At 62.7% G+C, this 15,779-nt stretch overlaps 1 protein-coding gene across 1 annotated transcript; it reads right to left on the bottom strand.

The window, feature by feature from the left end:
- Positions 1-24: 24 nt before the first annotated feature.
- DGKQ (diacylglycerol kinase theta) lies at positions 25-12,113 on the bottom strand. Its single transcript, XM_032856829.1, has 23 exons — positions 11,749-12,113; positions 9,020-9,099; positions 8,308-8,407; positions 7,841-7,926; positions 7,612-7,737; positions 7,007-7,160; positions 6,854-6,925; positions 6,631-6,731; positions 6,310-6,548; positions 6,117-6,207; positions 5,970-6,024; positions 5,783-5,844; positions 5,267-5,417; positions 4,863-4,901; positions 4,190-4,305; positions 2,734-2,885; positions 2,411-2,559; positions 2,142-2,320; positions 1,707-1,807; positions 1,363-1,509; positions 1,147-1,258; positions 915-1,067; positions 25-726 (listed from the first exon to the last, which is right to left on the bottom strand). The coding sequence occupies exons 1-23, from the start codon at positions 12,026-12,028 to the stop codon at positions 625-627; spliced, it is 2,847 nt and encodes a 948-aa protein (XP_032712720.1). The 5' UTR covers positions 12,029-12,113; the 3' UTR covers positions 25-624.
- Positions 12,114-15,779: the final 3,666 nt, after the last annotated feature.

Here is a 15,779-nt window from a genome sequence, read left to right as displayed (position 1 = left end):
ATGTCACACTTTGTAAACTTCCTCTGGGTTTGCTTTTGGTCCCTTCTGCATACTCTGCCCCAGCCCCTGAGGGCCCAGCTTCCCTCCTGCTGCATCTCCAGGATGTCAGCCAAGCCCACCTGGCCTCAGGGCCCTCCGCCCCCCCACATGCAGCCCAAGCAGCTCCTCCACAGTGGCAGGGCCGGGAAAGAAGGCAGCTTCTCCAAGACAAGTGACAGGTGTCTCCACCCAGCCCTCAGTGGGAAGGTAGGCCGCAGGCCCTGGTGGTTGGGGCATTCGGGGTCTGTACTGGGCCCACTCTGTTAGGAACATCCGGGGGGATGGCCCAAGATTCGGTGCTGCTCAGCTCGGTGGGCTCACAGACGGTGGGGGGACGCAACATGAGAAATGCCTTCCGCCCAGGATGGTGGCCTGGATCCCAGGGGGCGGGACAACTGGCCAGCCAAAGCCCCACACCCAGCCTGTCACTGGATCGGAGGCCGGGGGGAAACAGCTGCTACCCCATGCAGCTTCCAGGTGCATAGGGGTGAGGAGGAAATGCCCCCAGTCAAAGCCATAGGCAAGTCCATCCACCACTGGCTGGCGCCCGCTGCTGCTGTACAAGCAAGCTGCTGCAGGGTCCCGCTATTTGGAGTCCCCTTCAGGGATGGGCACCCCGTCTGCTCGGGCATCCTTGGGGGTTCCCGCCTTCCTGGGCTTCTGCTTGGTTTTCCTGAGCATGTGGACCTGTCCCACAACAGGTCAGGTCAAAGTGCTGGAAGATACTGCAGGCACAGTCTCAGCCCACTTTACAGAAAGGGGGTGGGTTTCAGCCTGTGGGCTCCTCCCCTCCCTGTACCCAGGGGGCCACTGGGGAGTAACGGTGCACCGCCCAGCCAGCCCTCAGGGCCCACCCAGCTCACTGCATGTGGTACCTTGGGGCCCGCAGCTGAGATGATCATGTGCCCAGGAGCCTGGACCCAGGGCTCACCATCCACCTGCACGGGCGTGGCCTTGAGAAGGGTGACGCGGAAGTAGGAGCCCTGGGCGATGCGGATGCCGGAGCGCAACCCGCCCTGGACCTGGCCCTGATAGTGGAGAGAAGGCCGGTGGGGCTCAGCGGGCCACGGTCCCAAGCCAGGGCCCGCCCCGGCTGTCCACACTCACCATATGCATGACGCCCGTCACCCCCACCACCTCTAGCAGCCCGTCATCCATGCGTGGCTTCTCGAACCTTGAGTCACTGTCGGAGCCCCACAGATCGGCCCCCGAGCCCCAGCTGTACCGAGGGAGGGGCGCACAGGTAAGTGGACAGGCTGGAGGAGGGCCTCAAGCCCCACCAGAGGAGCCCTTGGAGCCCCTTGGAGCCCCACCCACTGGCACCTGGGGATGTTGATGAAGATGAGACCCTCAATGCTTGGCAACTCCACTTCCTGCTGCTCCACCTGCAGCCGGATCTCCTTGTGTAAGCCACGGGAGTGGCTGATCTTCTGTAGCCCAACCCGAACATACACGCCTTTATTGTGGAACCTGCGGAGGAGGTGTATGCCTACAGTCAAGGTGGAGCCCTTGCCCTACCTATGACACCCCCCTCCACAACTCCACAGCCCCAGGTTCCAGCCCTATCCACCAAGTCCTGCTGGTGAATCCCAGGAAGTACGCTGTCACCAGGGGGCAGCCCTGTGATCTAGAGCAATCCCAAGCCCCCATCCTTGATGTTCTGGCACCTGCTTGTGAACTTGCCAGGCTCCTCCTCCCGTGCCTGGTGGAAGTCCAGGCTCAGCTCTGCATCAATGCCTATCCCGCAGTAGTTACTCATCTGCACAATCTGGAGATAAGATACATTCTCCCATGACCCTGGTCAGTTTTCACCACGTGCTCCCCACCTCCCCTAAGCTGGGTCCAGCCTCCTCGTCTCCAACCCAACCCTCCGCTGTTGTCACAGCTGCTTCCGTCCTGTGATTGACGTGCACTCGGGGAGGCAACCATCTGAGCCAGCCAGCCCGGGATGTCCCCAGCAAGCTGCTGCTGACCATGCCTCAGCTTCCCCATAAATGGGGCGGCCCTGGTGCCTACACCAGGTGGTGGCTGGGATCCACATGAAACCCTGGACAGAAGCAGAGAGTTGCCGGTGGGGGGCCCAACAGGTGCCACCCTGGTACCTTGGGGGGCTCAACGTCTGCCACGCTGTCCTCTGCAGCGCCAGCCTCGTGAGCGTCCAGCAGAATGGTCCAGCGGTCCATGAGCACGGCGTCAGCCTCATCCACTGACACCAGCACGGAGAATGGGTCCTCCCCACTATAGCCCGCCCCCCAGCGGAGGACCCGGCCGAGGTCATTCCCTGGGACAGGGACAAGAGAAGACGGACTCTCTACACCCACCCCCCTCCCACCCTCCCAGGCCTGTCCCCCGATCTGCTGGCCGACCCCACCTGTGCCCAGCGGCAGGATGGCCACGGAAGGCTCCGGGCACGCCAGACGGTGCCGCATCTCCTCCAGGGCGGCGAGCACCCAGCCCACAGTGCCGTCCCCACCACACACCAGCACCCGGAAGCAGGGCACCTGAGAGAACACGTGGAACCTGGCAAGAGGCAAACAGGAAGCACTTGGTGCACGCAGGCCAACAGGAGCACCCAAGCCAACGCAGAACAGCCTGGATGGTTCCGTTCCCTCAGGCCTCTCCACAGCCGTGTGCAAGCACCCCTCCAAAGGCTCGTGAGGCTGTGAGCAGCGTGGCAGGAACCCCCACACTCACCCAGGAAGAGGCCCCCCGTTGGTCAGTTCAAAGACCTGGTGAGGGTTCAGCAGCTTCCGGAAACTACAGAGCAGGTCACGGCCCTTGAGGCCTCCACTCTTGGGGTTCACAAACACAAGGAGGGGGCAGGAGTCTGGGGGCAGCTTCGTGTGCTGACAGATGGGGGGTGCTGGGTTAGTGCAGGTTCTCAAGGTCACCCCATGGGGGCAATGACAAGTGCTCCAACCCTGAGCCCACATAACCTGAGCCCATCTACAGCTAGTCCCCGACCCGAGGAAGGCACATATGTGCCCCAGGAGGAGAAGAGGCTGCCCGGCCTGGAGCTCTGAGCATACAGGCCATGCCACCACCCACCAAGACCCTTGTGGCCAGACTGTGCCCACTGCCTGATCCACACAGCCGAGGCTGGACACCCACGTGGGAGTCCACATGCCCCTCCTGCAGCTCTCCGGGACCCTGCCCACCCCCAGCACAGCCAGCAGGAGCAGCCAGGCTCACAGAGGGGCCCCTGCCTCCCATGGGCAGAAGTTCATCTCCCAATGAACAACCCCCAAAACGTGGGGCCCAGAGACAGCAGGTGGGAGGCTGAGGTCCCAGCAATGGTGAGGGTGGTGTGGGGTACCAGCATCCATTGGTGGGAGATGCTGGGTAACAGGCATGACTCAGCAACACCTCAAAGCCAAGGACACACTCAGGGTGATATGTGACTCGTGGGGCAGAGCTGCCTGCAGTCCTCCCACACCCGCTCACCCCACAGCAGGGAGCTACCAGGAGAAAGTACACATCGGCACCACCCACCAGGCTCTGTCTATCAGGGACCCCAACCTGCAGGGGCTGCATCCTCATTGGAACAGCACGGTGATGCCTGGCTCAGGTGGGAGGGGGCAGCAAGGCCCAGGAGTCGCCACCCCAGTCCCCAACAGTGACCTCACCTACCCCCCAGTCCCCAATAGTGACCTCACCTACTCTTAATTCTGCTGCACCCAGACAGGGCTCTGGGGTCAGGGCTGAAGCAGCCACCAACACCTCAGGGGAAACCTTGGGGGCCAGCAGAGGTGAGGACCAGAGGCTGCTGGCAAAGGCACAGAGCGTAGGGCAAGACCTGGGGCTCCAGCCCCTCACCCTGCCCCAACTCACATAGTGTCCACCCCGGGTCTGGGCTTATCCCACTTCACTCTTCCAGATGTGGTCCAAAGGCAGGGAGCCCCACCTCCGGGCCAGAGGTGGCCCAGGCCTCCCAAGCAGGGGTCCCAGTGACCCTCGAAAAGGCAAGGGCCTCCCAGGATGTGTGCATACACACAGCCCCTAGGAGGCAGCCATGGCAGGATGGGAACTGCAGCTTGCAGTCCTCCGCCCGTCAGCCATGGTACAGGCCTGTTGCCCCCAGATCTCAGAATCCTCCCAGGCTATGAGCCGTGTGTTAGACAAACCAGTGTCCCTGATGGCACCCACTCACCAGCACGTCTGGGAGCACCAGGGCGGTGAGCGGCCGGCCGTGCACAGCTGTGTCCCTGACCAGCATGTAGAGCCGCTCGGCCTCCGCGAAGCAGGCCACGTCCAGCACCACGGCACCTGCAGCATGGGGACTGTGAGCTCAGACTGTGGCCTCCCTCATCCTGCTGCCAGAAGGGACCCTGGGTCTGGCCATCCAATGGCAGCCATGTGATGCAGGACCACCAGCCCCGTGGAGCCTTTGAGGGTGCCCAAGCTCAGAGACAGGACACAGAGATGGACAAAAGAGGGCAGCGTGGCAGAGCACACCCTCACCCCAGGGCTTGGGAGGAACACCCCCACAAGAATGGAGGATAGTGATTGCTGGGGAGCCCCAGAAGGCATTTGGGCCTCCCGCTTCTGGGCAGATTTGCAGTCTCCCAAGAAAAGAAAGATGCAAACCCAAGGGCAGAACAGGTTTTTGAGAAAAGTCCTCTGCAACTCAATCACATTTTAGCAAAAGCATGATAGCTGGGAGCCAGGGGAAAAAACCACAAATGGGTCCCTCCCACAGGGTTCCCCCAGAAAAAGGTCAGGTCCTAAACAAAATGGAAACACTGAATACGGAGGTAAGAAGGGCAAGCCTTTCCACCTAACTCCAGAGCCCAATCTGACCACGCCCTACAGCAGTGGCTCACCTTGGGAGGAGTAGACGTGGCTTACGGACACCAGGCCAGCTGCGAAGATAGGCTGCGGTCAGGGGAGGTGCTCGGTCCCCAGGCCCTGCCCAGCCTTGGAGGCCAACCCTGCTGCTCCTGTTTGCAGGTGGTTCCCACAACCCAGGAGGGGCAGCTCCCCCAGCATGTCCCTCCCCAACTCAGAGCAAAAGGCAGAGGCTGGACCTCTGGGGTCTCAGAAGCCCCCTGAAGGAGGTGAGCACTGTGGGCCCTGGAGGTGAGAAAAGAGACCCAACGAGTGGGAACCAGCCTGGCAAAGGCTCAGATACCGTATGGCGGGGGAGGAGGAGAACCAGCCCCCACATTCTGCTCTCAGAACCCGTCCCCTCCTCCCCCTGCTCCCCGGTCAGTCCAGGCAGTCACACCTTTGGTGGCCACAGCCTCATCCAGCAGGCTGCCATACTCCTGGGCAGACAGCCCGAAAGGCAGGCCAGCAACATACAGGGAGACACGGGGGGCCACAGCTCTGCTCTCAGCCACATAGAACCGCGTCTGGGTCATCTGTCGCAGGGACGTCTGTGGGGAGGTAGGACCCGGAGCAGAGCACTCAGGGAGGGCACCACGGTTCCCGGCCCCTCCACCCTCCATCTAGAAAGACTTCCCAGGCTGAACCACACTGAGACGAGACAGAAAAGGAAACACATACTTCCTCCCTCGGGACAAGCCCCTCAACTCTCCTCAGGGAGCCCCAGGGAGTGGGGTGTGGGGTTCAAAATGCCACCTTCGAGAGAACAGTGACATGAGCAAGCAGACAGACCCGCCAGGCCCAGGAGGGCTGGCACTGGCACGTAGGGTCCTGGGGACAGGCTCCCTCGCTGGGAGGCAGCAGCCATGGCCAAAGGCTGGTGACTCTGTGGGGACCAGCATTCACACCAAATGACCTGCCGGATGTCATGAAGCCGGGCGAGCAAGGGCTCCTCATCCTCCAGCACCGTCCGCTGGACTGCAAGAATGACAGGCAAGGCCCGTGGGCACCAGGTGCCACTCCCACATCGCAAGCAGCTGCCCCGAAGACCTCAGGGCACCCAGGGGCAGATCAGGGACCCTCGACCGCAGGCTACCGCTCACCTTGCCTGCTGCCCATGAGCACCTCCTCCAGCTGGAAGCTCTCAGGACCCTCAGCCTGTGGGGGTCAGAGGTCACAGCGTCAGGCCTGGAGCTCCAGCTCCTCCAGGTCTTCCACCAGGCCAGCCAGGACCACAGTGGCATACACACCTGACGGCCGAGCAGCAGGAGAGCCTCCAGCACCACGGTCCGGGCTGTGCTCCGTGGGGTCACACGGATGGACACGTAGGCCACACCCACCCTGCAGGGAACAATCTCAGGAGCTCAGGTAACATTCCCCCACCCCGCCCCCCCAGCTCCCACTGGCAGACCCTGGGCCTGGGGCCTGGGGCCTGGGTCTCACTTGAGCCAGGCAGGGTAGATCTTTAGGTCTTCCTGTGTGTGGGGCAGAGCACGGAGGATCCAGGCCTCGGGGGCGGCCTCTCGGGATCCCGGGCCTCTGCTGCCCTCCTCCTCTGCACTCCCTCCAGCCCGGGTCCTGCCCCGGGTCCCCATGTCCACGGTGGGGACAGATGGGGGGAGGGCCTGCAGCTCGAAGTCGCAAGGGTCCTCCATGACATAGTAAGCCCGAAGTGCTGCCTCCTGCAGTGGGGCGGAGGGGGGCAGATGTAGACACCAGCCACAAAGCTCCCCAGGAAGGCGCCCTGCAGGGGCTCCCTCTTACCAGCATCTCCTGACTCCTGGCCTGGCGGGGGACAGAGATAACACGAAAGTGGTTTCTCTGCAGAGCATCGTTGCCATCAAAGATCTTCAGGGTCTGTTTGCCTGGGCCGGAGAGAAGTGAATGTGGGTCCATGGAGTGGGGTCTGGGCTCGGGACAGGACGGGGGACAGGGTGAGGGATGAGGGGACCAGGTGGCGGGCCACAATAGCTTAGGAGGCACTCACTGGACTCCGGGGCCAGCACCTCTCTGCCCAGCCCAGCGGGGGCGCTTCCGTCCGCACCATCGTCCCCCTCACCTGCTGGAGGGGCACAGCTGACCTCCTACCCAGGCCAACCCCCAGCCCACACACCCAGCCCCAGCACAGCCCCTCACTCACCTTGCTCTGGGGCCGTGCTCTCAGAGATGCGGAAACAGTGCATCTTACTGAAGTTTCGGGACAGCAGGCGCACGCACGCCGGCGGGAGGACCATGGTGCGCAAGCGCCCCAACGTGCACTCCGGGGCAAGCGCCTCGGAGCAGACTGAGTGGGCCTGCAGATGGGAGCATGGGCCGGCTGTCATCCACTCTGCAGGGGCCCACGCTGGGCTGATGGCCCCTGACCAGGCCACGGCGGGGCGCACAGGCGGGTGGCACTACCCTCAGACCAGAAGGATCCCTGACTCTACAGTGGGGACCATCCCCAGCCCCGACACACTGTGATGCAGATGGGTGAGCACGGAAGGACGCACCGCACCTGCTCTCGGGACCTCCAACCTACTTTCCAAAGGGATAATATATCCACTCTGCCCCACCCCCCAGGACTATGACACCCCACCCCCAGGAACTGCCCATCCCCTCCCTGACCACCAGGAACTCCACCATCCCATTCCGCCCCTCAGGACACCCCCACCTCACAAAGCCCCACTTGCATGCCGCACCCCCTCCCCCACAAAGCCCCACCTGCACACACCCCCCACCTGCTGGCAAAGCACAAAGCCCCACCTGCACGCCGCACCACTCGCAGCGCAGGCCCGCCAGCACATCCGAGGAGCCGCATGTCTTCCTGCAAACCTCACAGCGCGCACCAGAGGGCAGGTTCCCCTCCCGCCAGTGGTGGTGGTGCGTGTCCTGTGGAGGGGGCCCGTCCTGGCTCAGCCAGCCCCCAGCAACACCAACTCTCCCCCCCCCCCCCCCCCCCCCAAGGCTCAGGCCTCTGGCCCTGTGCACTCACGTGGTCCCGGTGCCCATCCCAGTGGCACTGGCGGCAGTCGCTGCAGGCGAAGGGCACACAGTCGGGGTGAACGTGCAGCTCACACACTGGGGGGCGGGCAGGGTTAAGGGCCTCTTGCCTCTCCCCACAGCCCTGCCCCCTTCTCTTGGGCAGCGCTGCCAAGGCCGGTTCCCTGCACATCCCAGCCACACTTCCTGGACCCTTCCTCGAGCGCACAGCAGGGGCCCCTCCCCTCAGGGGACAGGAGCCGGCTACCCATTGCTCCCCGTCTTCTGGCCCCCTGCACCTGCTTCCCCATGAGGGCAGCTTGAGTCCACAAACACATCCCCCCTCATGGGCGCCCAGGGCACCACCCCACCTCCTGCCCAGCCGCCTGGCCACAGCAGGGTGTGGGCACCCTGGGCAGCAGAGACCAGGACCCTGGTGAGGGCGCAGACCGCAGGGCGGCCAGGCGGGCTGGGCAGTACCTTCACAGCGGAGCGCGGGGGCCTCCAGGGCCTTGCGGCACACGGCGCAGAACTTGCGCTTGTAGAAGCCCCGCGGGCCGAAGCAGTGGGCCACAGGGACCTGCAGGGAGCAGAGCTCCCCCTCAGCCTGGGGCCCACCTGATAGCACCCAGCCAGCGCCAGCAGGCCTCGTCCTCTGCAGCCCAGAGAGCCCTGCGGTGCCCCCCCCAAATCCTCCCCTGCCCCTCTGTGCCCCTGGGGGCCCTGCTGGAACTGCCCACTCTCCTCCGAGTCTCCCAGGCTGGGCTGCCCCTCCTGCAGGGAGCCCCCTGCTGGTTCTTCCCCGGGCCTGATTCAGCTGCGCAGGTCCAGGAAGCCTGGGCGCTGGCTGCTTCCTCCAGGCCTCTTCCCTGCCCCCGTGATACATCTGGGGCAAGCTGGACGAAACACTCATGGGCAGAGGCCCACCAACAGGCAGGAGCAGGAGTGCTGGATGTCAGGGACCCCAGAGGAGGAGGGATCAGAATCAGCAGGAGGTGAGGCCTGGCTACTGTCCTGGGAGGGGCTCACACACATGGACTCGGGACATGGTCAGCATCCTGGAGACCCAAGGCAGCACATAGGAGCACTCCTGCACCATCCACCCAGACAGACTGACTCAGCCCAGCACCTGCCATGAGAGCTCGCTCTCCCAAGCCCCCCCCCCCCCCCCCCCCCCTCCCACCATACGCACTCGGACCAGGCTGGGCGCCACACCCGTACAGGGTGTCTTCACGTGCTTCAGGCACTTCTCGTGGGACATGAAGTTGCAGACTACGGAATGAGAGCAGCATGAGTTGGCCCCTGTCCGACCCAAGCATCAGGAGACCCCAGGCTTTGGCATGCAGAAGGGAGGCCGTGGCCAGCAGGAGCACCAGGGGCCACGGCCAGCTGCCCACATTCTGCGGGGGCAGTGCACCTCTCACAGTGGGCCCACTCTGCCAGAGCTGAGGGGGAGTCAGCGTGGGGTGAATCCCTGCATCCCCCGCCCCACTCCGACCCAGCAGTGAGTGATGGGGAAAGTGACTCCTGCCATCCCCACTATCGTGGGGGCAGAGGGAGGACATGGCCACAGCATCCCCCCACATGGCCACCCTGATCCACTGTGCCACCCCACCTCTCATCCGCAGAGAGCCCAGAGTGGGGATGCTGCAGTGTCCCAGGGTCTTGAGAGTGGCCCTTGCCCCTTGCACAAGGGGGCCCACTCCTATCTGTTGGCTCTGAGGTGCAGGCAGGTAAGTGGACATCTCCCCCGAGACCAGCAGCACCAAGAACATCCTTCCCCCTCTCCCCCACAACTCTGAAGACCCTCTGACCACCCCTCCCATGTGCTGTGTGCCTGTTGAGACCAGAGCCAGTCTGTGATGGTCCAGGACCTCCCGAGGCTGGCAGCGTAGGGGGTGGCCAGCCCAGGGATGGCCGCACCTGCCCCCACCCAGAGGGATAGATAGCCCAGAGGTTCTAAAGGCAGTGAGTACTCCAACATAGGCTGTGTTTCCAAGGGCCTCCTGTCCTGGGATGCAGGCCACTAAGAAGGGAAGCCTGGAGAGTCCAGCCACACTGAGGCCCAGAGACAAGATTGGGGGGAGGGGTGCAAGAGGCCTAGGGAGGGGCAGGGGACCTGGGCTGGGCCCCTCTGGGGTGGGATGGGTTGGACAAGGCAGCTGGAAGCTGGGAAGTGGGCAGGTGGCAGAAGGACTCACTCTCCAACATAGCGCTTGATGAAAAGTATGAGCAAGGGGCCTTGAGGCAGCTCCATCCTACCCACTGAAGCCCTACACACCCATCCCTAGGAGGAGGACACAGACAGGTCCTCCACAGGCTAGCAAGGACAGCCCTGAGGCCTTGCTTTCGAAAAAACTACAGTAGGCTAGGGTCAGATGGAGTAAGTGGGGAGGCACAGAGGAAGGGTGAGCACTTTGGCTAGCTTCCCCTCCAAGGCACCCAGACTAGCTCTGTCCCGGAAGGCAGCAGCTGCAGGCAGGTGGCGCCCAGCTCCTCTGGCCCACGGAGATAGTGCCTGATCACCCCACATCCCACATCCTGGGTACTCCCTGGCAGGGAAGAAGGTTCTTCCTCCCACACCCTTGCCAGGCCCCTCTGCCGGCCAAGATTATGAGCCCCTTCTCCAGAGGTGGGGAGCACGTCCACACAGCTGCCCAGGGATGGCCTCCACGTCATCCCCCAAGCCCAGCCCCTTTCCATGAGCTGCTTTGCCCTTTAGACCCAGAGCCCCACCTGCAGGAGGTCATAGCACTGAGGAGGACCTGGAGTCTAGCCTTAGACTTGGAGCCCTGCCTTCACCACCCCCACCTGTGCAGAGGTCCTGGGTTCAACCTCAGACCTGGAGCCCTGCACTTACCATCTCTCACCTCTCACCTGTGCAGAGGTCCTGCGTCTAGCCTCAGACCTAAAGCTGACTCAGCCTGAACAAGCACTGCTCCTCCCTCAGGTGAGCCAGTTGGCATGGGACAAGATAAGACAGTGCAGTGTTTCTGAAGATCTAGGGGTGACTTGCCCCATGCCAGCTGGCCAGACCACCTGGTGCTGTACTAGGGAGTCAGCTCAACCATGCCATTTTCTTGGGCAGAAGGCATCCCGCCTGAGAGACCAGCCTCCTCCATCCAGACCTGGTTAAGCCTTCTCTGTAAACTTTGGTCTAAGTGGTCCCTCTGTCCCCAGAGCCAAAAGCCTGTCTCCATCAGTGGAGCAAAGGGTCCCCACATGCCCGGGCAGCTGTGGTCCTCAGGGCCTACCCACCTGTCCTGACAGAGGAAGCAGGACTACAAGAAAGCAGACCTGTGAAGCTTGTGCCCTCGCTGTCCAATGAGCCAGCGGAGTGAGGGCCTCCTGGCCCTGGCAGCCAGCTTGGCAGCTAGGTGCCAGCCCTGTTGGGGCACGCCGCACTTGGCCCTTGTGGGTAGCAGTGTGCACGCAGGGCAAGAAAAGGCCCAGCACCAGGGCACAGGATCCTACCAGCGACCCCGACCAGCCCTGCCTGACCACAGTGCTGCCTCCTTGCTGCCCCAGCTACGGGGAGTGAGGAGCCTAGAGTAAGTGAGGAGTCCCACCTGCTTAGGGGACCCTGAACTCATCCCCCAGTCACTACACCTGCTCCACAATGCCCACAGTACTCTTCCCTCACTGAATCCCAAGCCCACTGAAGGAGCCCAGGGAGCAGTTTTTTCCTGAGGCCCACAGTCCTGGGTGAAGACACCTGGTGCCCCCAACCCCCTGAAAGAGCCAGCGCTTATCGCCTCCCCGGAGAGGGTCTGAGGCCAGCACACTCCTGCCCCGGCGTGGGGGGGGGGGGGGCAAGCGGCTCTGTCCTGAGGAGTCCACTGCTGGGAATGCAGAGGTCAGAGGGGAGGAGCCCATTCTGGGCCAGGGGCTGGGGTCTGTGATGGGGTCGCAGGCGCTCACCGTCGCAGAGGAAGCCGGCCAACCCCCAGATGAAGTCGGAGCAGAGGTGGCAGAAGGTAGGCTTAGTGAGCGTCACCTTCCGGAAGCTGTGGCCAGACGCGGCGGGGCCTGGGGTCCTGGCGCCCGCCCGCTCCGGGCCAGACCCCGACCCCGGCCCCGGCCCTGGTCCCGGGAGCGCACGGCCTCTGCCGCCTAGCTCGGGGCTGGAGGCCGGGCTGCCCGGGCGCGGCGAGCTACCGCCGAGCCAGGCACGGGCCCGGGGCTCGGCTGCCGCTGCCATCCCTGCCCGGGCGGCCCGACCCCGGCGGCTGGCGAGAGCCGGGTCCGCGCCGCGGGTGAAAGGTGGTGCCGCCTCCCCGCCGACCCCGCCGTCTGCGCCGGGCTTCCGACTGCGCCCGCCGCCACTGCGCAGGCGCATGCTCAGGGGCGGGGGCCACGGAGCTGGGGGGCGGGGCCCGGGCTGGGGCGGTGGGCCTTCTGGGGCGGGGCCTGGGGTGGCGGGGCGGGGCCTGGGGCGACGGGGCGGGGCCTGGGGCGACGGGGCGGGGCCTGGGGTGGGACCTACCGGAGGTGGAAAACCTGCGGGCGGGCCTGCGGACCCGGGGTCTGAGCCACGGCCTAGTGAGGGACAGCTTGGGGAGGCCTGGAGGGCAGGGGGATGGGCCTGGCCTTCGGCCGACTGGCTTCGCCCGGAATCGGGACCGGGTTCCCCGCACGCAGCCTCCCGACGACTCTGGCACCGGGCGTTTGCACCTGCGGCGCCCAGACCTGCGCCTGCGCAGACAGACACCTCCCACGCGACACTGGATCCCGCGGGTGGTTCGCGGTTGCATTGGGAGGTCCTGCGAACGCCAGGCACATCCCAGGGGCCCGAGGGTGGCGTCGGGAACCAAGGCCCGCCTCCCCTGCATGCCCCAACCAGTCGTGTGTGACAGCCGGGTGCACTGTGTTTTCGCAAGCGTGGGCCCTGCCTTACCCCGAGTACCCTCAGGCCCGGCCCCTGTCCTCACCACAGATGGGGACGTCATGAGGGTCTTGCTCAGCAGTAGCCAGGACCTGCATTTCCCCCTCCCCACGCCAACGTTGCTGCCCCGCCTGTTAACTGATGGTGCTCCCTCCCATCAGCTCTCTCTTGGGAAGCTGGAGGGGCCAGCATCCCTCCCTCCAGGTCATGGCCTAGTGTTCCCATCAGGGCCTGGCCGGTCCAACGTCGTTCCCCACCTCCTCGACACCGTCCTCCCATCCCCCCGCTAGGAAAACCCACCACCACCCACTCCTGGGGAAGGCAGTGAGTTCTGCCAGCCAGCCCTGCAGAGATGTCTGGCTTCAGGAAGGGACAACCACAGCTCACACAGCTTTGTTTTGTCCAGGCGGTGCTGGGGACGTGTGGGGGACGTGCCCACAAAGGTCACCCTGACCCTGTTGCCTGCCAGAAATCACTCCAGGGTCCCTCCTTCTGTGGGCTGAGCGCAAATTGCCGTGCATGTGGCCAAAATGGGCATCATGGGCCAAGGGTGTTCTTGGGGGACCCAGAAGGGACAAGCAGGGCTGCAGGGAGAGGTTGGCTCCTGTAGGGGTGGAAAGGTTAGAGTCCCAGGGTCCCAGAGGAGAAAAACCGGGTGGGGGAATGCAACCAGGGGAGAATAATGTCCAGAGTAGGGGTGGGGGGCGATGACCAAAAGGCCAGGAAGGCAATGCCCTGGAAGTGTGTTGGGCCTGCTGGGAGGGCCTGTGGAGTGAGAGACAGTTGCAGTGCCTTATTTTGCTGAGGGGGATTCCAGGTGTGGACAGCAGAGGGAGAGAGACAAGCTGTCTCTGCGGGAGACAGGGTCCTGAGAAGGCGGAAGGACTCTCACCCTCATTCCCAGGACGGTTCTTCACTGTCTGGAAACCACTCACTGCGCACCCAGAGCATTGATTTGGCTGGCATGTCTGCCCTCCTGGAACTGAGTTCTGGGGTTGACAGATAACAAACTGAAAAATAAAGAAGCAAGCCACTTAATGTCTTAGTACCAGGCATGGATGGAGGGAGCCAGGCCTGAGTGTCCAGGAGGAGCTGGGCTGTGGGCAGCAGGAAAACATCCAAGCATGGGGAAACAGAGAGAGTGCAAAGGCCCTGGGGCCACTCCTTTCTCCTTGTCTTCTCAGCACCCTCATTCTGGCTTCAACCCACCCAGCTACCTGAACCTGCCCTCAGCCAGGCCACAAGTCACAGGTGAGGACCAGGCCCCAGGACCAATGTGCCTGCTGGCCCTGGGAGGGTTATAATCTAGCCATGGTGCCTGAGAAGGGGCAGGTTTCTATGGAAGACCACTTGGCACCATACAAACTATAGCTGACTTCTTAGGAAACAGAACCAAGGACATATCTCTCCATGTGTGAGAAAGTGGGGAGCAGGGGAAACACTTGGAGAAGGGTTACCGCATGTCCATTTCTGCAGAAACCTAACTCTGCTCTCTGATGCAGTGTGCCAACAGAAATGGCAGACACACTGCTGTCAAACCTTCCACGAACTTCTCGGGACCCCTACCAGAATAGCTAGCAGCTTCTAGCTGACGGCTGAAAACATCTATGCCTGGAGCATGGCGCTGCTCGAGGATCTGGGTGGCCCACTTCATGCCCATGCTCCCACAGAAAGCTTTGGGTCTACAGGCCGTGCCCCTCCCCTTCTCTCCCCTTGAAGTCTCAGTAAGCTCAGGCGCCCCAACACAACACAAGCCAGCCACAGGCTGTGGGCCTTGAACAATGTATACTTCTCAAAGTTCTGGAGGCCGCAAGTCTGAGGTCAGGGTGGCTCTCAGTCATGTTCTGGTGGGGGACTCATTTTCATTTGCAGATGGGCCTTCTCACTTGACTCCTCACACGGCAGCAGAGAGACAGAGAGAACAAGCTATCTGGTGTCCCTTTTCACAAGGGCACTAACCCCATCCCGTGCTCTTGACCCCCAAAGGCCCCACCTCCAAACGCCATCCACAGGGGTAGAGTTTCAATACATGAATCAGTGACAGAATACTCTCCTGTTGTCCAAGTCCCTTGGCTCATGGTACTCGGTTACAGGGAGCCTGGCAGACTCACACGGAAACCGGCCAGCTGGGCATTGTTCGCTGGGGGCCTCTGACGCCCGTGCTCTGCTCTGAGTGCCGTGGGTGGGTCCCTTTGCTCCTGGAGTACGCTCAGTGCACATTAGCAGCTGCACCACGGCTTCTCTCTGCTGTGGACATGCTTGTGTGTTGGAGCCAGACTTCGGTTGTTAGGAAACACGCTTCCAGGAGCTCTGGTCCGTGTGTGCACACGTCCACTGGAGAAAACTTGCTGGGCCATAGGACATGCTGTGACCACCTCTAGAAGATAATCTTAAAGAAAAATAGACCCACACACAAAAATAAAAATGTGTATGTCCACTGGCAATGTAGGAAATTTCTCTCCGTGCACTCGTGTGACAACTAATGGTCTCAGAGTTGCAGCCTTTCTGGGAGGCTGTGGTGTGGTTTCCACTTCTGTCCCTTGGGGGCAAGGCAGTCACCAAACCCTTATCGCAGATCCACCTGCCACCCGCAGCTCAGCTTGTAAGGCCCCATTTGTTTGTGACTCCATCATTTTTCTAGTGAGCATCTTGTCTTTATTGATTTGTAGTTTTCAAGCTCTAGAGATGATTGTTTTGTCAACAACAGTCCATTCTTGCTGTCCACGGCTGCTGCACTCTGGAGCCATGAACACACAGCCTGGGCTCCTGGGGGGGGGAAGACAGGGTCAGCTTCCTGGAAGCCACTGGTCACAACAGAACTGTGTGTCATGTGGCTTCTGTCTGAAGTCCCCTTACTGACTCTGCTGTTGGTTCATCAAGGAACCAGTGGCCAGCATTGCCACGTCTCAAGCCTGAACAAAACCCGCTCCACCCACGGTTTCCTCCGTGGGCCCATCGCAGCCTCTGGCATGTAGAGCCCTGGGTAGGACTCCAGCACCACGTGGGGGTTGGGGGGCGCATTTTCAGCCACGGAGTCACTGCCAAAAGCACGAAAATGCGGGACATG

The sequence above is a fragment of the Lontra canadensis genome, unplaced genomic scaffold (genome assembly GCF_010015895.1).
Source record: "Lontra canadensis isolate GAN:19392208 unplaced genomic scaffold, GSC_riverotter_1.0 scaffold1, whole genome shotgun sequence".
In the NCBI taxonomy this organism is placed as follows: Eukaryota; Metazoa; Chordata; class Mammalia; order Carnivora; family Mustelidae; genus Lontra; species Lontra canadensis.
This window is presented reverse-complemented; position numbering and strand designations above follow the sequence as displayed.